Source organism: Ictidomys tridecemlineatus, chromosome 2, assembly GCF_052094955.1.
Source record: "Ictidomys tridecemlineatus isolate mIctTri1 chromosome 2, mIctTri1.hap1, whole genome shotgun sequence".
Taxonomy (NCBI): Eukaryota; Metazoa; Chordata; class Mammalia; order Rodentia; family Sciuridae; genus Ictidomys; species Ictidomys tridecemlineatus.
In genome coordinates this window covers 172,720,571-172,746,380 of record NC_135478.1, presented here as the reverse complement: position 1 = coordinate 172,746,380, position 25,810 = coordinate 172,720,571, and the positions used below count along the sequence as shown (strand labels likewise).

At 36.4% G+C, this 25,810-nt stretch overlaps 1 protein-coding gene across 13 annotated transcripts in view; it reads right to left on the bottom strand.

The window, feature by feature from the left end:
• Positions 1-25,810, bottom strand: part of Magi2 (membrane associated guanylate kinase, WW and PDZ domain containing 2) — a 1,272,989-nt gene that overhangs the window by 221,306 nt on the left and 1,025,873 nt on the right. For all 13 annotated transcript variants that reach the window (XM_078040157.1, XM_078040158.1, XM_078040153.1 and 10 more), the window contains one exon: positions 246-884. In XM_078040157.1, the coding sequence (XP_077896283.1) occupies positions 246-884 (639 nt within the window). The remainder of the gene's footprint in view (positions 1-245; positions 885-25,810) is intronic.

The following is a 25,810-nucleotide window of genomic DNA, read 5'->3' as shown; positions in this document are numbered from 1 at the left end:
TTACTGTCCAAGTTCATGTCAATATATTGAAAGCACTATTATTGTTGTTAGATATAAAATATGAAAATATATATTCTCAAAATTTAAAAAAAAACAGTTTCCCATGTTCATGTTTTCTTCATGAAAACATTAAAAGAAAATTAGAAGCACGATTTCTTCTTCCCCCCCTACAGAAACCTCCATTTTAACAATATTATAAAATGTCTGGCCATTTTACTACATTGCTGAGTCAGTGTGTGTCTTACCTCCTCGATGGATGATCAAAGAAGTCTCACTTCCAATAGGGCAGTCCTTAAGTATATCCACTACTTCTGTATGGCTCAGGTTCTGTACATTCTGCTGGTTGATCTCAACAATGAGGTCGCCTTCACACAGGCCAGGGCATCCCTGAATGTCAAGTATTTGTTTCACTCGCTGTCCTGTAGGACTGTCAGCAATAGTGAAGCCAAAGCCCTGGGCACCTTTCACAATGGTTAAGGTCATAAGTTCAGCTTGGGTGGCCCCAGATGAAGCCATAGACACATTGTCGTCATGGACAGGTGGTGGATACGTGCCATCTAGCTGACCATCGGCTGGCATGGAGTGCAAAGAATGAGGTGGCCGATCTGTTATATCTGGAACTGACTGTGAGGTCCGAGAAATGTATTCCAAATAGGTTTCATAGTTATGTCTTCCATTGACCATCACTGGAGGTGGCCTTTCCATTATTGCAAGGGGTGGCACCATGCTGTTAGCAGGATCTTCAGGATCAAAGGGCAAAGGGTAGCCACGACACAATACCAGGTTGACACTCTGACCAATGGGAACAGACTGGAAAAGTTTGACAACATCTGCATGAGTGTGTCCAAGGACACAAACTTCATTAATATAGACAATGACATCACCTGCAAGGAAAAAAAGAGAGATTGACAACATGAGGTAAGTTCAATTAACGTCAACAGAGAAAAATGGAATTATTTATGAGACTAGTGAAAGAGGTGCTCGGTGTCTCAGTAAGCAGTGAGAAAATCAATTAGAATAATACTTAAATTCACTGTAGGTGACTCAAGGTTACAACAGGTCTGCCAACAAATAAAATGATCAAATGCTGGGAAAAAAAAGACTCTGGTTATTCTTGAAATTCAGAAACAACTTCATATTCAGAAAGGAAGGCTAAGAAAGAAAAGGTGAGAAGAGTTTGTGCCTTGAAGAAACATAGATTGCAAGCTTCTTTTTCATCCTCACTTGTATTTTTGGTGCAGTTCAGTTAATAGAATTTCCAGAGTACTGAGAAGTGGTGGCCATGAGATTTGGATGAAAAAGGAAGCACTCATATCTGGGTGTTTGGTACCACAGTTCTTCATTTGTAAAGTTGTTATGAAGACGAAATGATATAATGAAGGAAAAATGTTTGGCACCGTGCCTAAAACATGGTGAACTCTCAATAAAGGTGGACTATTATTAATATTATTGTTAAAATAGGATGTAAAAGATTTGGGACACTGGCATTCAAACCAGAAGCTGCTATAGGCTCATCCTCTAATCTTAGATAAATTGATATTTCTGTTGATCATTTTCAACAATGACATTTGTCTTTTCTCTCCAATGAATTATAACATATTTGCAGAGGTCTAACAGTTAGAAGCTAACTTTATGATAGGAGAAATGCCCTGAATACAAATTGTTCATTATAAAACATTCAGAAGAATAATTTTTCCTTCTTAAAATGCAGAAAGACATGGTTGTTTGAGATAATTGTTTTAAAATTTTCAATTACGTATGAATAACCATTTTATTTTTGGAGAATTGTTCTATCATGGATTGGTATTTTTATCCTCAAAAACCATAATAATTGAAAATTGAACTTGCAAATAGAGATTGTTTCTGACTATACTGAAGAGTATAGGAGGGGTGAAGAGACATATTCTCACAGACTGTCAAATGAACAACTCAGTAGACATCAATTTGTCAGGATAATTCTGAAAGGGATAGTGACCATGGTTAGGGATTTATTCTGAGAATTCTGTGTCCATTAAGATTGCAAACACTCAAAATGAAAACACTGAGTTTAACATTCAGAATTAAATATTTTTCTAGCTTTTAATAAGTTTGCGCTACAACATGATTTCTTCACTGAATTCACTTAAAAATAAATAAATCTATGAACAAAACAATCCTAAGTAAAGTGTCCTTGACAGCATTGACTTGATTGACACTTCTCTCAAATGCAAGAGAACTGTTCGAAGGTGCTAAGCTAGAAAACAAACGTGCATTGCCAGGAAATTAGGATATGTTTGCCTCTGGAAAATGTCCCAGCCATGTGATGGTCAGATGGAAATTTTCTCTTTTATTACCTCTACCAGAGAGGGTGCTGGTGAGGTGACTGGGACGCTGAGTCAGGACTCAGAACTGAACTAGGATCCCCTCTCTGCTACCGTAATTCCTCTTTAGAGGGTTGGAGCAATCAGGGAAGCTTTGGCATTATTTTCAATTGTCTCAGAGTCCTAGAGAAGTGTCTGATTGAGATAGATTCTTTTTCCTTCTTCTGCCTCTTGTATTTTTAAATATTATGATATGTTACACACATTTTAAAGATTGAAAGAAAAATAAGATTGAACTTGCAAATAGAGATTGTTTCTGACTATTCCTAAGAGTATAGGAGGGGTGAAGAGACATATTCTCAGACTGTCAAATGAACAACTCAGTAGAGATCAATTTGTCAGGATAATTCTGAAATGGATAGTGACCATGGTTAGGGATTTATTCTGTGTACAACCTTTCAACTTAATGATTACAAAATTGCTCATAGTAGTTGAAACCTTTTTGGTTAGCATCTTGTCTCCTACTGTGTTCCCATATTGCCATTTCCAAAAACAACCATTGTCCTGCATTTGAGGCTTGTCATTTACATGTGCTTATGTCATACTTGGATACTCATAGGAGATTATTTCTAACCCCCAGATAATGATAATCCCTAAAATGCTTTGCATGTTTTAAATCTTTTGTGAATTTAACATTTTAATATTCTGTTTCCTTAAAATATATTTGTGATACTCATCTATTTGATACTTATATCTTTAATTCATTAATTTTCATTGAAACATATTATCTATTGAATGGCTATATTACTATTTATTAAGATTTATTCATTTTCTTATTAATAGACACTTGGATTTTTACAAATTTTTGCCTATTAAAAATCATTCTGTTATGAACCTCTTTCCATGGCTCCTATGCTCTGTGGGAGTGTTCTTCTGAGCTATGAACCTTGTCATAGAATTGCTGAGCACAGGCCATGTGATCTTCCTGTTAGATAAGGGCAAAAGATCAACAAATGGGTCATATTGATTAACACCATAATTGGTAGTGTGTCAGAATTATCATTGCTCCTCATCTGGCACAATACTTGTTATACTCAGACTTAATTTTTATAAATCTAGTTGATGTTTTAACTTGCATTTCCCAGATTGCTAGTGGGTGTAAGCATGTTTCCATATATTTATTGATGATTTGGGTTTCCTCTTGATGCATCTCATTTCCCCAGTATTCCTATTTGGTGACTCTTTTTTATTTTTCCCGTTGACTATTTTTGATGACCACATGCATTCTTTATTCAACATTCTCTGTGGGTTGGGAGGCTGCCTGGGATAGCAGTATTTACAGACTGGTCTAGGCTTTCACTCCATCACCTACTAGCTGTGTGACTTCCAAAAACTCACTTGAATCCTCTGTGACTCAGAGCCTTCTGAAGTAACGAAGAACAATAATAATATCAACTTACTGTTTTCTGGGAAATAACTTATAAGACTATAGAAGTGAAAGGTTTGTAAGCTGTAAATTATCATGCAATGATGATTGCTATTTTAATAGTTATTATTTGTCCTTGATTTTATTCCTCTATAAAATCCAAACATTCCCATCAAGATATCCCCATGAGAGTGATAATCAAGGACAACTTGAATATGACTGTGGAAGCACTGGGTTTCAGAGTGAGCAACAAAGGGCAGGAAGATAACGGATGCCACTTTCCTCTAAAGCTTTCCCTAACTTAACCAATGCTGATGACCCCCTCCCCAGTCCCCCAAGCATATTTTATTCTCCCCTCCCTTCTGCTAGGGGAAAAGAACTAAGGGTAACGTTCAAAGCTTTCTAGGTTCCCTGCCAGGTCTAAAGAATAGTCACTTGAATTGTATTGATTAATGTTACTTATTTTTGATTTTTAATGTGATCTTTCTATTTCAAAATGGAAATGAGAACTGTCTGTGATTCTTAGTTAGGGTGCCTTTTAAAATTTATGGATATTTTCCACTCAGAGCAATTTTTCAAGCCATCAAGCAAGCAATAAAGAATGCTGCAATAATATCTTTAGGAGTTACATAGATCTCTGAATGTAAAAGATGAGTGCTCAGTTATTAAAGCATAAAACTATCTAACACCTGACAGTACTGAACTGTCCACTTTAAAGAATATGTAGATGCCTAGATAATGTGTCAAGTCAAAAAACTTCTGTAGACAGAGATGTAAGCAAACATTTGCTTGTGCAGATAGAACTGATTGGGTAAGATATTTATAGACTGTGCTGTATGAATGTCATTTACATGTTGTGAAAGAAAAATATGAGCCACCTGGTATATATCATCCCATAGTGCCAAGCCAACTCCTGAGAAAGACTGGGTTTAAGAGCACAAAAAGAGATGTCCTTAGGAACTTTGGCTCTGGCTCCAACCTTCTGGCCTACTTAAGAGGGAGAATGGTAAAGGAGTCATTTGATCTTGCCATCTCTCAACTTCTTTTATAAAATGGGAATTAAAATATCTCCTCCATTTCCTTGTTGCAGGGCTACTGTGAAAATGAGATCATGCTTGTGAAAACACTTTTAATTTTACCAAGGAAAGGTTTTCTGTAAAAATAAGATGATACATTTTTTTGAAAGCTAGTGCATATTTTCATAACTATATTGCCTGGAAGGGTACATTGTTTCCTACACGGCCATATTTAGGCCAGATAGTTTTAGGGCTATTGACCTGAATCCTCTTAGTCAAGATGAGTGTGACTGATGAGACTAGTGTCCTGTAGGTGTGGTCTCACAATGACCTGACTCCCAACCAGGAGTTTCAAAGAGCAAGTGAGGGAGAGTGAGGCTGATGAAACAGGAGGCTTAAAATTGTCCTTTATGAGACTATGTTCTAAAATAATCTCTCTCTTAGTCATGGAAATCAAAATGCAGCATTGGATAGCTCATGGATACCTCATCATTTTGGATAAAATAGGGCACTTTTCATAAAGCATTGTTTAAGTCGGAGTTTTTTTTGTATATCTTTACTCCCACCTTGTTTGAGTCACTGTGGCCTATAGAATCTTCTTTTTCGGTGTCTCTTACTAGTGCTGTCTACTTTCCTTAACCACAACCTTGGAGGACTAGACTGAAATAATTCTCATCTTAGAGCCTATTTCATCAAGTTCAAACTACTCATTCTCTAGACCTACTTGTCTATCCTCTTCACTAATAATCTTTCCCACTTATTTCTCTCTTCACCAGCCAATAAGTTACCATCTTATGAGGCTGGATCTTTACTATTCACAACTTCCAACTTGCAATTTGCATTTTAGTTGAATTCTGCTAATCTTCTATGCTCATGTCTAATTCCTTTCTGTGGATAACTTCATCCCCAAAAATTCATTTCTTTCCTTACTCTTGAAAGACGTCTTCCATTTTTCCTACTCAAATCACTCCCATCTCATGTTTGTGACTTGAAGGTTCATTTTGGACCATATTCTTCTGTGGGATTCTTACCTATTCCCAGTTTTCCCCATAATATACACAGAACCATTACTATGCTGAAAATTCTTTAGATATCTAGGATAGATTCTCACTGAATACAGGATGGAAAGATTTAATCAGAGGAAAACTGGAAAAGATTTCATAGCTAAATTTACTACCTCCACTTTAGTGTTTCTAACTTCTGCTTTTTCCAAGTCAAATAGATTTTTGAAAATAGCCAAAAAATTCTCACTACAGCTCCCATTCTACCAATTGCATGCACTCTGCATTAAAAAATTATTGTTTTGTTGTTTATTTTCAGCTAATTTGTTTGAACTTTATTTTCTGAAGCTTCTGTTTGTAACAATATATACTTTTGTAAAAATACACATATTATAATCATAATGTTTATCCATGTTCATTATATTTCACAACATAATCAATGCTGACATGTACCTTTGGAGGTGTGCTTCTCATACCTCAGTTAAAGCTGAAAATAATTATTCTTGTTGAAATTTATTTTCCAAAATGAAGCATTGTGGTATGGTAGATGGACCAAGACCCAAAGTTGGGTCTCCTTGTGCTGATCTCTGAACAATTAATTTAACATGAGTTTCCTCATCTACAAAAGGACAATAATAGCTGTTCTACCCACCTCAGAGGAAAGAGATGCTGTCTGTGAAAATGTTATGTAAATGGTGAAGCATCCCATATGTTCTATATAAAAATACATATATTTAAACAATTTTAAATGGCTGGCAAAGGTTAGAAAGTAAAAAAAAAAGCTAGGAGAAAGAATAAATCCTAATTTTAAAAAAATTAAAGAAGCTACTAAATTCTATGAAACTATTTGCTAATGTTCTCATAAATATTTGAAAGGAGAGATATGCTCATTCTTCTACCTGTACCATTTCCCAGTGAGGAAGACTAGTGATTTGTTAAAGCGTCCTTGGATTGCACATTCCCTTCTGGAATTTGAACACAGTGTGGTTGGAGTGGAGGGCTTAGGTGGACAGATGCAGATCTGAACTGTGTGGTGGTGGCTCTGGGTAGCATGCAGATCACCAGATGTTTGGGGCTTGGCATGCTCTCAACTGGGTCACAAAGTGGAAAGGCTCCAGAGATAAACTGGTCCTTGTCTTTTTCCTCACTTTCCTTGATGATCGGCTATAAGTTTCTATGCCTCTTATTGCTCAAATATTTTTTCTTATATCTAAATCTAATTTCTTTCGCTAAAAATAAAAATAATTTCCTCTGTTTCTGTTCTTATAAAGACAAGAGAATCATTCTTTTAGAACCATTTGAAGCCATTTATAAAACTCGCAAGTGCTCTTCTTAAAGTGAGAGTTATAAAAGCAGACATCAGTTGGAGAAGAATTCCACTTTGGAAGTGGACCTTACCGGGGTCCTACTGACTTTAAGCATCTGTTTGAATATAACTCAAAAAAATTTGGTAGACAAAAACAAATGCTTAGGTTATGGAATGTAAAATTCTTTCCTCAGAAGAATTTCAATTTATGAATTTTGATGTGAAACATAAATGACATTGAAATAAAAATGAGGTGAATCAAGCTCATTAGCATTAAAATAAGGTTCAGATAAGGTTTTAGTAATGTTCTATACATGCTGAAGCCAAGGGTGGCATAACAAAGAAAGCAACAATTTTCAAGTTAGGAGGTTTGTTTTTCTGCCAGGTACGCAAACTAGTTGCGTCAAAAGACTTCTGGGTCTTATTCCTCATTTATTCATTAATTTTTCCAGCAAAGATAATACATACAGCAGGGCGTGGTGGCACATGCCTGTAATCCCAGTGGCCTGGGAGGCTGAGACAGAAGAATTTCGAGTTCAAAGCCGGCCTCAGCAGTGGCGAGACACTAAGCAATTCTGTGAGACCCTGTCTCTAAATAAAACACAAAGTAGGGCTGGGGATGTGACTCAGTGGTCAAGTGCCCCTGAGTTCAATCTTCTGTATACACCTCCACCACAAAAAGATAAAACATATATTAAATTACTACCATGAAGCATGTCTCATGTTACAAAAAAGACAGAACTGGACTAGAAGACCTATCTCTAAAGTCCTTTACTCACTCTGAAATTCTAAAGCAAAGGATGTTGGATCCCAGCTCTTAGATTGTTCTTTTTTCTTTCTTCCTTCCTTTCTTTTTTTCTCCCCAGGGGAGTTCTTCATTTAATCCCTTCCTTTATTTTCCTACTACCACTACTGTCCTATCAGATTCTTACCATCTGTATATCAACTTCTGCAACAGTGTCTTTGCTGGGCTTTCTGGTGTCACAGCAGAAAAGACGATGGAAGGAGGAAAGGGAAGCTGAGCAAATGAGAGGACTAAGTGAGCTTGTGGATGATGGGGTTCTCCAATCTCACCCCACATTGGCCTGTGGGAACAGATGGGACATTGCTAATAGAGCTCATCTTTTGACCAGGATTGGTTCAGGAACCAGGTGGGGGTGAATGTCCTGCACATTGAAGTTATTAAGGCCAGAGGTTGCAAAGTACTGGACCCTGCCTTCCACCAGCTTCCCTGTCAATTCATCTCCACTCATATACTCCATGACTCCATGATCTTTCTCCTTAACATCCTTTAGTGTTTGCTTATATTGTTTAGTCCAAACTGTCCAGTGCCACATACAAGGTACGCAGTGCATATTCTCAGTGTCTTCTGCTTTCTCCCCGCCCACTGTGCTGTAGGTGGCCTGAACTTTGGGCCATGCCCCCACACATGCTGTTTTGTCTTCAGCCTCTGTGCTATGAATCCTGCTTTTGCTCTTGCTTGTCTCCAAAAAAAAAAAAAAAATACCTAGTCACCTCCTGAGGCCAGCTGCACCTTTTTACTTCTTTTCTGAACCTCTGATTACTGAGGGTAAAATTACCTCTTTGGGTTACTCTTTCTGACAGCACAATTCTTCAACCCACTGAACAGCGCCTGGAATATCTGACCACAGTGACTATCATCTTAATATATTGAATATTTATGTGGCATTCACAAACTCTTATCTTACCTAATCCTGACTGAATCTATTTGAGATAGCCATTGCTACCTGTATTTATACACTGGGAAACACTAGGAAAGGTTAAGTAACTTCTCTGAGGTCACATTGATAATTAAGTCAGATTCAGGAAATGAATTCAGGCCTTCAATACAAAAGCTAAGAATTTCAAACAGTCCAGGACATATTTTGACTTGAGGATAATTTTGTGCCCCTCAAATAATTATCAGCCAGAATACTGGATAAAATATCTTTAATTCCTGAATGTGAAAATTGAGAGATGAACTGCAATGTTCTTTTGATTAGCTGAGTTAATGGAGGGAGGCAGTGAAGCAAATAATTGCGAACAGGGAAATCCATCGCAGTAGCTGGGCCCATTTTCTGCAGGCCTCCACAATATGTTGTTTGAAAGAGGACTGGAGAATGTGGAGGTGAGGAGGTGACAGAGCGCTGTAACCCACAGCACTCTGCAACCATCATGAACCATATGCTCTCATATAAATTAGTTCAATAGCTGTGTGTGCTCTTGGGCAAGTGATTTACCATAAATGTAGAATGCTGAAATTGAAAAGATGATTTTAAGGTGCAACTTTACGTTCCTACATCTGGTGAGAATGTGGAAAGCTCTCCTGCTGCATTCATATACGGCACTGGGAGATTTCAGAGGTGCAGTCAACAGGTAAGTGCTGAGCCTCTGGGGGCTCACTCCTAGGTGCGCTGATTTTCTATAAATGCAGCCAATGACTGCAACACTCTATGGCAGAAGGATACCAGAATGATAGAGTAGCCACTTATTACTCCAAAGAATGAAAGACTTCTTAATCACATTTTGTAATTTCATCTGTGTGACCTGGTGCAGATGCCTAATTAAAAGCTGGGTTTAAAAAAATTATGTTTAATCAGCACACAGCCAACAATTACTCCCTGGCAGATGTGAATTGGTCCAACGATCTATTTACATTTCCTTTGTGTTTGGCATTGAGTGGTAAGATATATTTAAATACTTGTATTTTACTTTGTTGAAAAGGAGCAAGAAACTATAATCTAAGAGAATCTAAAGGCACTGATTATTTGCTGATCTGGCAAAGATGAAACAATAATTCAGATAAAAACTATAAGTAAAGCTACAAAAAGAAACACACACACACACACACACACACACACACACACACACACTTCTGCAAAGCTCCAAAGAGCAAAGGACCATATGTGGTCAGTGAAACTATCCTTTCTTTAAAAGAATGTATTGAATTTTAAACAACAACAAAAAAGACAAATACATTATCAGAAACATCATGTAAAAGGAAAATAGGCTACTAGAAGAAAATAAAAACAAGAGTTTTAAAATTATCTTAAAACCCTGAAAGTTAGTGAGAACAAGCTAAAAATGCGTTGTGGAATTTCTCTGAGCTTTGTGGTGTACTGTGGATGAACGTGTGGGCTCAATTCCTCACAGCCACCTCCGAAAGTAACAACGATGACGACTTAAGTTACAGAAGTATCTTGTAAGAAAGAGTCATCATTTTATGTGGACATTACACAGCATGCATGCTTTTTTTTTCAAATAGCAGTAACTGTATCCCTGAACAGAAATGGTTCCTAGGGGCAATGTGGCACGACCCAGCGCCACCTCTTGAACTTCCTCCAACGCATTGTATCAAGGGGCTGTCCAATTTCCCCTGAAATGATGGTGGACAGCTGGCTGGGGTGCAGCTGAGAATTGCCCCTGGACATACTTTTCAATAGTTTGTTCTGCTTTCCTTGCCACTGTCAATTTCTTGCAGCTCTGACTGAGCAAGAAAAATGAATAACAAGGACAAAGTGAGAGAGATAAAAAGGAATGATGTCTCCATTTCACTTCAAACTGCTGCCTTCTGCAAGTGGTGATCAGTTTTTGCAATTGTGTGTTTACTACTAACCTACACACACTTGGAAAATACACAGAGCAGTGTTTTTGGTCAGAGGGAAAAAGAATTTAGTTTTTAATACTGTGAAATTGCTATAATAGGAGGAGGGGGGAAAGCTCAATTTAAGACTCTAGATGACATTTGGTGAAGTGGTTTCATTGAACTGCATTTGGAAAAAGGTACCATTTGTTCCAGTGTGAGCGGGTGCTGGTCCTGATCCCTAGGCTGGGTGGGGGGATGTCTACTGGTGGAGCTGTCCTGTCAGAGTTCCATCACCCTGTGTGATATTTCTGGAACATGCTCTGAGTTGTGTGCTCCATTGCAAGCCAATCAACAATCCTTAACTGGTAGTGTAACGTGCTCCATTATGTTGATCTACTTCTTCACTCCCTTCCATTTGTGAGAAATTACAAGGCCCCTGCTGCCTTGCTAAAATGAGGGCTGCCAGGATCTCTCTCCCATATGGATTTCAGAACTGGTGCAGCATTAAGTTGCTGAGCTTCATAAAATGTCTGGCAGAAAGAACAAATGTGCCGTGCTGAAAATGTGACTGTAGATTGCATCCGCACTGGTCCAAGGTTTGACGAGAGAGCCCTCCTAACTTAAGAGGGAAACAGACTTGGCAGATGTGAGTCTTCGCTGACAGACTTTGATTGTTCAAACTTGGACCCTTTGATTTCCAATTTCAGTGTCTGAAAGAGCAATATTTTATACAAGTATCAAGGAGTCAGCCTGCTCATTGGGCCACATACAACTAGTATTGCCAATTAAAAATCCCTCAAACACATGGCGAAAAGGGAAAAAAATTTGTCTTGGATGTACTGAAATTTGGAATCCAGAGAAAGATCATTATTATCTCTCTGATTCCTGTGGAGAGAAAGGGAAAATATAGAACCTTTATGATCTCAGATGGGGTGGGCATCCTCCATGGGGCACACAGCTTACCATGGCTCACTGTGCTAGACACTGTACACAGATTCGTATGGGGATGAATAAACAACATTAGTCAAGGAATTTCAGGAAAATATGAAGCAATTTCACTGCAGACAATGGGAGATTATTTTATTCTCAGACATAACAGACAAATGGCACAGAGAAAAACAATCGAATCCCCTGCTGTTCCCAAAGTTACAATTATTACACTCTACTAAAGCTGATTGGAATAAGTTAGCAGAACTATCATTGGAGAGTTTAAGTTATCACCTTCCTCTAGTTACCACTAGTGAATATTTACCTATGAGGATATACTTGTAAATAGATCTACATGCTTATTTGCACACTTATGGGTTACAATAACTTTTGCACTTCAGCAAAATACGGTAATAACAGTCAAAAACAATGAAAATTCCATGCTTTTTAAACTTAAATCCAGTATTATTTTTAGAATTATGGCACTGGCAGTTTATTTTATATCAAGTTCCTGCAAATCATAATAAAATGCAAGAATTATAACCATATGTGGCAAATTAATCAATTGAAACATAAGAGAGTTAGACAGTCACTTAATATTTTTTTTTGGTCTACCTCATTCAAAACAGTCTATTAAATCCTTTCTACTGAATAAATACATTGCTGGAGATCAGGGAGCAATGACTAAGTTGGCTAATAATAATAGCCACTGTTACGTGCTAAGAATGATAACCATGCCAAGAAGACAATCATTTTAGGACTTAAGCTCATTTTAATCTTCGAAATAACCTGAGAGATAATATACAGTCTCTATTTTATAGAAGAAGCAAGTGCCACAGTTACAAAGTACCCAATCTGCCATATCTCTAGTGTGTTTGGGGGTGATTCTCAAGGTTGTTTTCCAACTATGTGAATGTCTGGTTATAGAGATTTATAAAATTTCAATATTCACTTCATCCATTTATTTGGTATTACTGAAGCCTGAGATCAGAGTCAATTGCTTAGAATTTTGTTTACCCAAATTCATAATCTTGACTGCCTGAACTGAGTAGATACATTGGCATAATGTAAACATAGAAGATATTTCATCACAAGTCTTGTTTTTATTCACAAGCTGCAGCCCACCTGAAGAAATCACTTGGTGACCGAATTACCTATTCCTAAATGGGCTAGTCAGCCTGCACAGAGGTAAAGCATGTGAGTCAGAACAAATAACAAATGCCAAGCCTACCAAAGAGAAAACTCTGAGGTCATAAGCATTTACTCAGTACAACAAGGAAAACAATGAACATTATTTTATTTTATGAGAAGATTAAGATTTGAAAATTCGGCTGTTGTGAATTCTAAAATGCATAAGAATTGCAAGTGGAACTCTATTAATAATTACCTAGTATCAGGGTGAATAATCCTGATGATTTTAATGGACACAAAAGTGGAAGGGGCCATTAGCCCAATGGCTAGCTATAAAGGGTCATTTTTTTCTAGGTCTAGAATGCATGGATCCTTCTGGTACACTTTCAGTTTTAGTTACACAGACATGCTAACTACTCTACATAAACAACAATCAATGATTGTTGAGGGCATGTGATTGTTGCCCATTCTGAATTCTACTCATGAAATTGGCAGAAAAGCCTAAACTCATATTTCCAATTCCTAATTATGAGTCTAAGGAAGCAAGAGATCTAAGAACTTGGTGAATGAATAATATAAAAATACAGTCAGCACATCATAAATATTTATTGCTACATCAAAAGTCTGCTAGTCAATCTTTCCCAATAATTCCTTCAGTGTAAAATGCTTGAGTCAGTATATTGGAAGAAATATTAATTAAAATTCAGACTTAGCTCTGAAAGGATAGGAAATAGGAACTATGTAAAATATTTTCTGCTGTCAAATGTCTTTATCTAATTTTTATCTTAGTTTCATTTTTCCCTGTGGGTTTGACTGCAGGTTCTTAAATTTTTCACCTACTAAACATGCAATTATCATTTTAAATCTGACAATGTCTCTCCTGCATTGTAGAGAGAGATTAGAGCTGAGAGGCAGAATTTTGTTGTTTGCAAAGGAATACCAAAATAAACTGCAATATCTATTTCACTTAAATATTTGTTCAGCCTAATTTTTCTTACAGATTCCTTATTAATTTTTTTAAATCAGGAAAGATACACAAATTCTATTTTTAAAAATGTATTGACTGTGGTTGATTAACTCAATTGAATTAATAGATGCAAAAGACATCTCTAGTTATGACATACAAGTTTGATGTACATGAAATATATAATGCTATCTTTGATTTAAATATCTTATAAGCTAAATGAATAGTTAAAATGATAGAATGGTTAGCGAGAATCATCATATCATTGGTGTGCATAAAAATTTCATGGTAGGAGAGAAGGTAAATTATGATATTTGCTTGGTAAATTCCAGTGGAAAGGGGAGGAGATTTGCAAACATTGAGGTGAAGATTAGAGATACGAATTTTGGAGTTATCAATATAGGGATGTAGGTCCCAAGCTTTCACTCCTAGGCTTCTTTTGTTATTTTTCTATAGGTTTCATAGTTAAAGTGATTTTTTTCAACCATAATGAACAAATTCTTCAATTTTTGCTAATTTAACTACCAATTGGAATTTCTAATCAGCATGAATCAACCAGTGTAACCTATATTAGACTGATGTATTTTTAGTCAGAATAAAGGAATTTAATATCATGGGATCCATACAACATGCTTTGGGAAAGCACCAGCAAATTTGAAGATGAGTAAGACATAATCTTAGACCCTAAAAAACTGTGAATTATGACCTAGCAAAGACAGCTCACATATATTTATCATGATTAAATGCATGATTCCCATTCAGTATGTGGAAGTCGGCCTCATCTAATCAGTTGAAAGGCCTTAAGAACTAACCCTTTTTTTCTGAGAAAGAAGAAATTCTGTCTTAAGACTGGAGCCATAGCTCCTGCTAAAAGTTTCTAACCCACTGGCCTGCCCCATAGATTTCAAACATGCCAGCTCCACCATTTGTCTGAGCCAATTCCAACTTATTCTGTGTTGGTGGAGCACATCGACTGACAGCTCAAACTTTACTGAAAAATATAGTTCTGCTTTTAACTTTCTGAAACCATGCAGGGTATCTATTTGCAAAATTAGGATTGTGGCTAGGGGCCAGAGAGGTGTGATGGGGAGGTGAGGGAGGAATGTTAGTCTATCCATTTTGGTGACTGACTCAAGCTATGACACAATTATACATCTGCATAATTTAGATAGAGTTGAAATACACACTGACCCGGAGGATGGTAGACACTCGGGCAGGTCTTGGAACACTGCTTTGAAGGTAGGTTGTGATACACCATGCCATATACTATTTGTGTATATGTGTTTAAATTTTTCTCTTGTTCTATCTTACTGTTCTAGATACATCCTTAATTTACTCATTTATAAATGTTATGTATTTACCATGTTGTGGTGGCATAGAGGCATTTATTTAATGCTGTGTCAAAGAACTGGTTATCTTTAAGTGAAGGATTACAAGTAATCATTCCTGATGAGCCTGCAGAAAAAGTTTTCATATCTCCCTATTTATGGCCTATTAACATGAATTAAATAGAAGAAATACTCACTGACTCGATTACTTTGAGGTCTCTTGGGTTACTCTGCTGAGACAGATTATTTCTTAGGGCAAGTATCGATGACCATGAAATATACCAATAATCACTTTGGAATGTGATCTATGATTTAGTCAAGTATCTAAGTATCCAGGCTAGATCATGATTCTATTAAAGAATTTCCTAGCTGTTCTCTCCCATGAAATCTCGAATGTATTATTTTTCAGAAATTTAAAATGCCCTTTCAGAGGAACACAACAGTTTTAAATCATTTATTACAGCTATAAAAAGCTAATGAGAACATTTTAAAACAGTGGTCAGACAACCCAACCACCAGCACTTCATAATTTATTTGGTATATTTTACTTACTCAGGTTAATAAAGGATGTGTTTGACATGACATCAGACTGACCTTGTTTCTTGGCAAATACTATCTTAAAGTCTCCAGAGCTAATTCCACTGCCAGCCATTCTTTTCAAGGACGGCTTGTTATTATTCTCTTGGAAACAATTAACAGACTGTCATACAGAATAACATGTACTTAGTCCTGAAATTCTTTATTGAAGAAGGTCCAGAAAACAAAGTGTTTTCAAACTCTAAAGACTTGTGATTTCAGAAGACTTTTTCTCTGTACTTAAATTCTTAAATATTAAAATATGACAAAAACACATTGAGTTAGGAAAATTATTTTTAAAAGGATAGTTAGGTCATATCTTGATTTAAAGAAAGGATTCAATCTGACTTTTTACATTATTTTCATTGATTTTTTTATTTTTCTGGACAATGGAATCTGATATGCAGTTTGATGTATGCATCAAATTATCATAAAAGATGCATTTTGGCTTCATATTTGAGACTTAAGAAGGATGAAATCAAACAGAGGTATTGTGCTCACCCTCTTTATAAAGTTAATATGGTTTGAAATCAACAGGGATTTTTAGCTAGATATCTTAGTGGATGCAGAGTTATCAAACCATTTTGCACTTATTTAAAAAATAAGACATTATTTAGGCCACAAAATCCTATGAAAGGAATTGCTATAAAATGAATTTATTTCCTTTCTAGTTAGTTGAATTAGGAACTGTATACAAAAAGTGATATATTCAGAGGCCCTTTTTTTCTAAAGCTTGTTTTCTAAGGCAGGGATCAGTATACCTTTATGGAAAATCCCAAAGAGAAAATGTTTTTGGCTTTATGGGCCATGTGGTCTCTGAAGCAAATAGTTGACTCTGCTATTGTAGCACAAGAGTATCCATCAGCAGTACGTAAATGACCATGTCCATTCCAATAAATCTTTATGTACAAAAACAGGGGATAAGTTGGGTTTGCCTACTTGTTGGATTTAATTTTTTTTTAGTTGTCAATGCACCTTTATTTTATTTACTCATAGGTGGTGCTGACAATCAAACCCATTGCCTCACACATGCTAGGCAAGCGCTCTGCCACTGAGCCACAACCCCAGCTCTACTTGTTAGATTTTACCAACCTCCTAAGGGAAAGTCTTGGTCTTTGGAAAGAATTTGGCATAGGGGCTCCAAGTGATATCAGAACAGGGCAGGAGATTATTAAAGAGATCATTAATTACTTAATGAGTTTATGTCTCTAGGATATCAATTATATTCTAAAGTTATTTGAATACCATCAACAGCACTCTATGTGCTTAATAGTTTATATAATACTTACCCACATATCTTTTCTTTTAAAGAGGATTGTATCTGACCATCACTCAATGCAATTAAATGGTAATAGCATCACATCTTTTGATTCCAAGTTTATTCTTTGAACAAACTCTAGAATTCTTTAAAATGTGAAAGTGAATAACAGAAACCCTCAAACATGAAACTGAAGCAAGTGCTCATTTTCAAAGAGGAAAAAATATCTCTAGAAATCACAAATAGGTTCTTAACTGGCATTTAGGACTGATAACAGATCATTCTTCATGTGTCCTGTGTGAGGACAGTCCCATGCTTTTCAGTTTTTAATTTCCCCACTTACAAGAGTGAAGCATTGTCTCTTCAGTTAATGTCATCTCCTTTCATTTGAGCCCAGAGAGCAAGAATTTTCGCTGCATTGCACCACTGCTCAGGGAAACTACAACTGTACTCTCAATGTGTGTGTGTGTATAATATTCTGGAAGGACACACACACACACACACACACACACACACACACGCACGCACGCACGCACGCACGCACGCGCACGCACACCCCATGGCTAACTTTCTACCCATTCAAAAAGACAGTGGATTAGGCTCTCACATACTGGCTCCTGCCTATCAATTTGGTTTTAACAGTTTCTACCTGGCTTCTCTCTTCTTTCTCTCCCAGCTGCAGCTAAGGTGTCCTGAGGGTCATTTAATTTAGAATATAATTCACCTCATTGCTGTAGTTTAAGTCTGATATTCAGCCTTGGACTCTGGCTAAATGTACTTTTTAAGAACCAATTTCTAGTCCTTTTTTTGACATTTTAAAACTAAAACATAGCCAATTCTATTAAAAAAATAATTAAGAGAACTATGTGGTTTTATTCTTAAATTTTTATTCAATCTAAGCTGCTCTATTCCTGGAACTTTGAACAGTGCACCTCACACATGTGTCCACTTACCTACCCCACTCTGATCAGTATTTATTCTGAGGAAAAGGGAGTTATTCTTTTCCCAAGAATCCTTCATTTCCTGTTTGAAGAAGCTGGTCTCTCTGATTTGGTCAGAAGTCAATGAAATGTGTTTTTTAATCAGTTTATCAGTATCTAGCCAAACTTCTGAAGAATTATATTCCCTTTTTATATTCTTTCCTGAGTTGATTGAGAAGAGTTTTTCAGGCAAAAAAAAAAAAAAAAAAAGTAAGATAGCTCACTGAGCTATGGGATAGATCAGCAGCCTAGGACATGAATTCTAATTTGACTCCAGTTGTGGTTTTGTCTTCAGTGGAGAAATCTGGCTGCTTGTCAATAAAAAAAAAAAAAGAGTAGAACCAACCATTGGTGTGTCCATTAACTAAGGGACTTTGATTATATGGTGGGAGAATCTTCTTCCCTCCTTCAGAAAACTGTTAGTGCTTGAGAGCTGGGCCAGGAATCTCTCTCAGCAAAATCATGTTTTGAATTCCATTCCAGAAATAAGTACAGAAAACACACGCTAAGAATAAGATGGTTTACAATTTTAAAAAGCACACTTCACCGTTGAAATTATGATAGATGTGGGCAGAAGCTAGAGGATAAACAAGGGCTGGCCAGCTGGCCATGGACACTCCGAAGGGTTTAATAGCCCACAAGTAACTCTGACAACATAAGAGCCAGCTCTTTAGAAGCCAGGACAAAATGAAACCACTGTTGCCAGGACATGGATCCACACACAGAGAGATGTTCAGTAAAACCGGCACCCCAACAAATACCAAAGCCTTGCAAATTAAAAACTGCTAGTGAGGGCAAGAGTCTGAATTAAGCATCTAAGGGAATCTTAATCTATTTTTAGAACTCCTTTGTATACTTAATATTTTGGAAAACTGGTTACATAATTTCAGTGAATTATTTTACTTTCCTGAATCTCTATTTCAATAGAAGAATAGCACAATTTTTTTTTTCAAATACCTACTGTTTACTGATCATTTTGCCAGTCATTTTGCTGGCACTGAGGATAATAAAAATAAATGATGCTTATTTTATCTTTGTTATGTGCCAGTCGAGGTGCCAGATATTGTGTAAAACTCATTTAATATGAATCACTTGATTTAGCCCTCCCAGGAATCCTATGGTGATAATCTTATTGTCCTAGTTCGGAAGATGGGAAGCTGAAGCAGGAGAGGTCAGGAACTTGCCTGTGGTCACCTGAGCCTGAGCTGATAACCATTACATTTAACTGCCTCCCTGTGCTCTGAGCTGAGCAACACTTCTTAAACCTTAATGTGTTTATGAAACACCTGTGGATCTTGTTAAAATGCAATTTCTGTTGAGGACCTCTGTGGGGTTGGTGCAAGCTTCTGCATATCGGGGACCAAATTGCAGGTAATGCCAGTGCCATTGGTTTACGATCATGTAACGAGGCTCTGGATCTGCAGTTCTCACATTAGCCAGCACAGTAGAAATACTTGGATAGCTTTGAGAATTTCTATGTCCAGGTCATATCCCATATCAATTAAATAAAAATTTCTGGGGCTGGAACTCAGGCAAGATGTATTTTTAAAGGACTCAAAATAATACAAAGCAGTAGTATACTAGAAATCAGTTTATTATCTCAAAATTGGCATTAAAATCAGGGCATTTGCAGGTAAATGGATGGAGTTAGAGAAGATAATGCTAAGTGAAGTTAACCAATCCCCCAAAACCAAATGCCGAATGTTTTCTTTGATATATGGAGGCTGATTCATAGTGGGATAGGGAGTGGTAGCATGGGACGAATTCTAGATAGGGCAGAGGGGTTGGAGGGGAAGGAAGGGGGCATGGGGTAATTAATGATGGTGGAATGTGATGATCTTTACTATCCAAAGTACATGTATGAAGACACAAATTGATGTGAATATACTATGTATACAACAAGAAATATGAAAATTGTGCTCTATATATGTAATAAGAATTGTAATGCATTCTGTAATATATAAATAAAAAATACGTAAAAATAAAATTCTACAGAAAAATTGCATCAGTAACTGCAATATAATTGTGTGAAGATTATATTACTTTGTGTGTGTGTGTGTGTGTGTATCAAGATAAAAAAAATTGAAGGCCACTTTTAATATTTAGAGGAAAAAGATCTACCTCACCTTTGTCTTCCATACCTCCATTTTCTCTTATTCTTAAAAGAATTTAAGGGAGATTACAAATGTCCACCCTTCATTAAGGTATTATTCTTATCCATAAGAAGCTCATCATTTATTAGGGGAGCAGAATAATTCATAATACTGTGCTACACAGGATTCCATGTGCAATAAACCATCTTGGGAACCCAGATAAGGAATATAATGAGTTACTATGAAGTGATTCTGTGAAGGTGTCATAGAACTGACATGTGATCTGTGTCTCTAATAGGAATCTGGCAAATTAAAAGGGAGGGAAAGAAATCCCAAGGAGACAGCTCTTCCACTTTCTGCAAGGTCTAGGTAGACTCTAGATCTTACTTGCAGGATTAGGGTTAATGTGAAGTTAATGATGGTCCTGAAAACCTGTGCTGAGCTGAAGGGCCCTAGGGGCCTGGCAAAGGTATTCATTGGAAAGCTATATGCTAAAATGGACAAGGGAGAGGACAGAGGTTATAGCTCAAAGCTGGAGAAGAATCACCGAGCATTGTTTCTAAAGGGAGGGGAAGAAGGAGGGACTTAGAATCTCTAAGAACCAAGGCCTTGGCTGGGAAGAACAGAGGAGAGGGGCATGGAAAGCAGTTCAATAGGGAGAAACAAAACATGGAGAGAAGGAATTGGATCTGGTTCTATATAGCACAGGAGGGCAACTATTGGTTAAAACTACTGTGGTATATTTCAAAATGAGGAAGAGAGTATAAAATTCCCCGAACATAAAAAATGATCCATGTTCGAAGAGATAGAAATGCTTATGATCCCGATTTGTTTATTACATACTGTTTGTACTGTATTGAATTACCATACTATATGTCTCAATAAACAAACAAACAAAAAAGAGATCATGATTTGGGGAAGAATCACAATCAAGTACTGATGATGAAGAGACATGAAACTGGTTGACAGCAGAGCTTGTGTGGTGTTTATCGGCAAGTAGACAAGTTTCATGAGAGGGCAGCTGGGGGAGTTCATTGGTAGCTGAATGGAATAGTACATGTGAGACTGCAAATGGTAAGTTGGGACATTGCTGTGGAAGACATGGTATTCTAAGCTCGGGAACTGTTTTATTTCCTATACTCCTTAGAGGTTTATATGAGAGAAATGGCATAATCATTTTTTTTAAAGATAATCCTAGAGGGAAAGTCAGGGTTCATTTATAGTATAGAATGGCCATTGCATTGAGGTATCAGACAACAAGGTCCTGGGCTAAGAAAAGAGAGGAGGATTTCTGAAGAGGAATTGAAGTTTACTAGATGTGGTTAAGAGAGAAGTTTTAAGAGCCAGTGTTTGGGTTCTAGCTTGAGAAGTGGGGTGAATAAACATACTTTAGCTCAGGCTGAGAATTCAGAAAGCAAAGAAATTACAAAAGGAGCAGGGTGCACGAGATGTGTTTGGAAGGTGAAGTGCCTTGTATGCAGCAGGGAATGCTGGACTAATGGAGGAGGAATGGATCAAGCATACCAGGAAAGAGTGAGAAAGTTGAGACAGACAGGGCTATGACCTAGGGTCAGGCCTCCTATATTAAAACTACTGTGGTATATTTCAAAATGAGGAAGACAGGGCTATGACCTCCTGGCAATGTTTGCCATTTTCTCTGTTTTATTAGTAATAAATTAGATAGGCATCATGAAAGGGTGTGGCTGAAACAGAAATAAGAAGTCTTAGCTTCCAAAAACCTGTATTCTTAAGACATAAAGGGAGTCTGCATAAATGGCAATTAACAAATTAAGAGAATTCTCAAAAGTCACCTACATGATGCTTACCATTATATTTTCTAAAGATATAAAGAGGACTTTAGTGCAGGCTAGAACTATGTAATTTCTTCCTATAATCATACTTTAGGCTAGAAGAGTCATTTTGGTTTCAGAGCAATCATTTAAAAGTGCTTTTTTTCCCCTACAGAGAAGTGTTGTTATGTAAGAATACAACCTATTTTAAGTAGGAGTGGATGTGACTGCTAATTGACAACTCTGATAGATTTACCCTGGAAAAATCAGAAAATACCCCACCAGTTATCTATTCTATTTCCACAATTTGCAGATTTGAGACTAGTTGACTAAAATGCCTTCCTGGAAAGATAGGCTATAAACTTAATAAAGCTACCTAAATTATCATTTAGACAAGAAAGAGAAACTCCTACAATGCTTTTCCTTTCCTTGAAATAAATGTGCAAGTTAAACCCAAGTGCCTAATTTTCTATGTGGGCATATTATCCCAAATGCATGAAATCACTAAATAAACAGAAGAAGAAACATTGCCAGGTCTATAAATCCAGCAAAGCTTTTGCTCATTTCATGAGATAGATAGTTTTGATGAGAATTCTTCTACCATGAGACAGGCAGATTCAATACATAAATTTAACATGACAATGTAATAATAGGCTACAAGAAAAATAATGTTTAAATAGTAAAATCATTCCTTATTTCAAATTTAATTTACTATTCAGATTTTCCAATTAAACTACAATGTAAACAGAATATTAATGTTAATTCAGAATTAAAATAATTATGTCCTACTTAAGTTCTATTTGATGTTATCTCTTTTTTTCTCAGTGCTCTCTTTCCCAACGTTTATTGTTTTAATTCTCCTGGCAATGTTTGCCATTTTCTCTGTTTTATTAGTACTTTTCAAATACTTCAATTGTATGTTGTTCTTACCACATTATATCTTAATTTTTTAAAAAACACTTGTGTTTTTCCCAATTAAAATGTGAGCTTCCAGGGAGGAAGATCCTGTGCTGTTATTGTTTTTTAACCCATAGACTAAGCATAACACTTTGGACATAAAACTTTAGGAAAAAGAATATGACTTTTAGTATATTCTAAAAAGGAGGAGGGGTATCAAAATAGACATCAAGGAGAAAATAAGTTTTCCTATCTGGCTAGATGTTTCCATCCTCCTTTTTTTAAAAAAAAATTCTTTATTTGGCTTATTTATTTTTATGTGGTGCTGAGGATTGAACCCAGTGCCTCACATGTGCGAGGCAAGTGCTCTGCCACTGAGCCACAACCCCAGCCCTCCATCCTATTATTTAACATCCTTTGTTTTTCTTTTCTTTGGTCTCTTCCTCCCTACTCCCTATAAGGGGAGGGGACCAATATCTTTTAAATATTTAGAAACTGTAAATGTCTTAATTTTTTCCTGTTTTTCTTATTCATTTTCTTTTGTATCAGAGCCTAGTATTATAGGGGACATAAAAATTTACTGGATGAATAAATACCCTACTTGGATAAGTTTTCTGTACAAGGACAAATCTTAAGTTTGAAAAATAGTAAATATAGCCTCTCTTTTTAACTTCTTACTAATGCACTGAAATATTTCCTTAATGCCATCTGTAAGCCAAACTACTAACCAAGTAGCCAATTAATCAATCAACCAATCAACCAATAGTTGACAAACCACCAATTAGTATTTATTGAGCAGTTGCTATATATTTGGTACTACGCTGAGTATTGTGAGACTTATGAGGCACGGTTTTCTCATTAAGGAATTTTCAATCTTTGGTTATACAGTGGTCACACTCAAAAGGACAATTTGCATTTAATGGAGCTTTTCGGTGCTTCAGTTATTCATACTAATTGGATTCATATTTTGTTCCTAATATTTCTGCACAAGATATTATCACTTTTCAACTATTATAACTCATCACAATAGAACACTTTGTTACTTTTAAAGGCGGACAATCACTCAATTTATTTATGCCAGTTATCTATTATTTGTCAAGGCCAAAATAATAACCTTCATGTTTTTTTCCCTTTGTACCCAGACTTTTTAACTTATCTATGATGTTTAGATTTTTGTATAGTACTTTAATATTTACGTGGGTATAACTGTGCTTTTTCATAATGCAACCAGGAGTCCAGGAATGGTATCCATGCTGATGGTGTAGAGAAAGTGGGAGTCCCCGAAAGATCATGTTGACAAATTTGACCTCTCTCTCTTATTTTCAGCTGCTTCCACCTTTGATCTGCAGGTCATGGTCTACTTTGCCCATAACCATAAGACTGACTACATTTTGTGGATACATTCATCTTCTGAGCCTCTATGGACCAAAATGGGGGAGGGGGCTGAATTTGTGATCTGGATGCTTACCTATTAAAGGCAAGGTAGTCTCTACCCTTACAAGACTATGGAGTGTGTAAAATTGTACCCAACTTTGCATCATCTCATGTAGATGATCATTCTCTCCCTATCAAGCAATTTCTTTACTTGGCTTCCAGAAAACCACATTCTTCTATTTTCCATCACACTGATTGTTCATTCTCATTTTCTCTGCTGTATCTTTTTCCTAGGACCTTTTCTCTATTTATATTTATTCCACAGATACTCTCATCCAACTCCAATATTTCAACATCATTTGAACATCAATGATTCACCTATAAATTTTTATTGCCAGGGAATAAACTTCAAATTCAACTATTTACTCAATATGAGAATGTCAATAATCACCTCTAACTTAAACTTACAGAAGTGTTTTTCTTTGAGTCTTCTTCATCCCCAGTAATTGATAACACCACTTAGGATAAAACTTTAATTTTTTATTTTTATAAAAATATTTTGTTTCTTCATCCCCCCTGTTTTAAAATTTTCATTTAGTTGTTGATAGACCTTTATTTTATTTATTTATATGCAGTGTTAAGAGTCGAACCCAGTGCCTCACACATGCTAGGCAAGTGTGCTACCACTGAGCTACAGCCCCAGATCCTCTGTATTCCCTTTTTATTCCCAATTCAAAACTCTGTCAGCCAATCCTGTTATGTCCACCTCAAAAATATATATTTAATCCATTCACCTTCCACTGTTGCCACTGCGGCTACCCTAACTCCCATCGTCACCTCTTCTCTTTGGGACTACTCCAATGACTTCCCAGCTAGGCTCCCTGCTAATAGTCTTATTGCAGACAGTACATTCTCAACATGGGAGCTTGAGTAGTGTTTTCAAAATGCAAATTTTATGATTTTATTCCTCTACTAACGGGTTACTCCTTGTGTTTGAAACAAAATCCAGAAGCTTTTGTCCATAAGTTCCCACATACACAGACCCAGCAATTTCTCCAATCTCATAACCATAATTGGTGTCCCCTAGCTATAGGAGCTCATTGCTGCACATCTAATGAATCCTAAGGGCTTTTGAAATTCGTTCCCTGCCCACTGTATCCTTGATTCATATCATTTACGTGTCCTGTGCTCACTTGCATGGGCTTTTATTTCCTTATTCTGCTTTATTTTTCACAGTATTTCTGACTGACATAATATCAAAGATTTATTTATTTATTTATATTCTCTCTCTTCTATTAAAATATTCCATGAATTGGGGACTTCATTTGCTGTGATATGCCTGGTGCCTAGAATTGGGTTTTGGTATATATATACTTTTTTCAGATAATAAATTGAGATAAGAAGAATATAGAAAAAATTAGTAAATAATTAGTTCAGTCCTTTTTCTGTCTCATCCTTCACCAAAACTGATTAAACTTCTTTTTAAAAAATTATTTATTTTTATTTGTCCTTTTTAGATATACAAGACAATGGAGTATATTTTGACATATTATACATACATGGAATATGTCTTATTCTAATTAGGATCCCATTCTTGTGGTTGTATATGATTCTTAGTAACTTTTAAAGGGTTTGGATATGCTTGCTTAGGCATCAGAAGGATTCTAATACTTGAAAGAATACACGATACTTGCACAGTGAATATCCCATGAAAGAGGACTAATATAGGGGTTGTTCCTGGGTAGCCCCAAACCACCCAATCAGCTTGGAAAGTGCTCTCCTGGAAAAGTGCAGATAGGTATGTTTATGGAAGGAGCACTTTTCTACTCAGCACAGTAGAGGAGAGGTAGTAAGTGG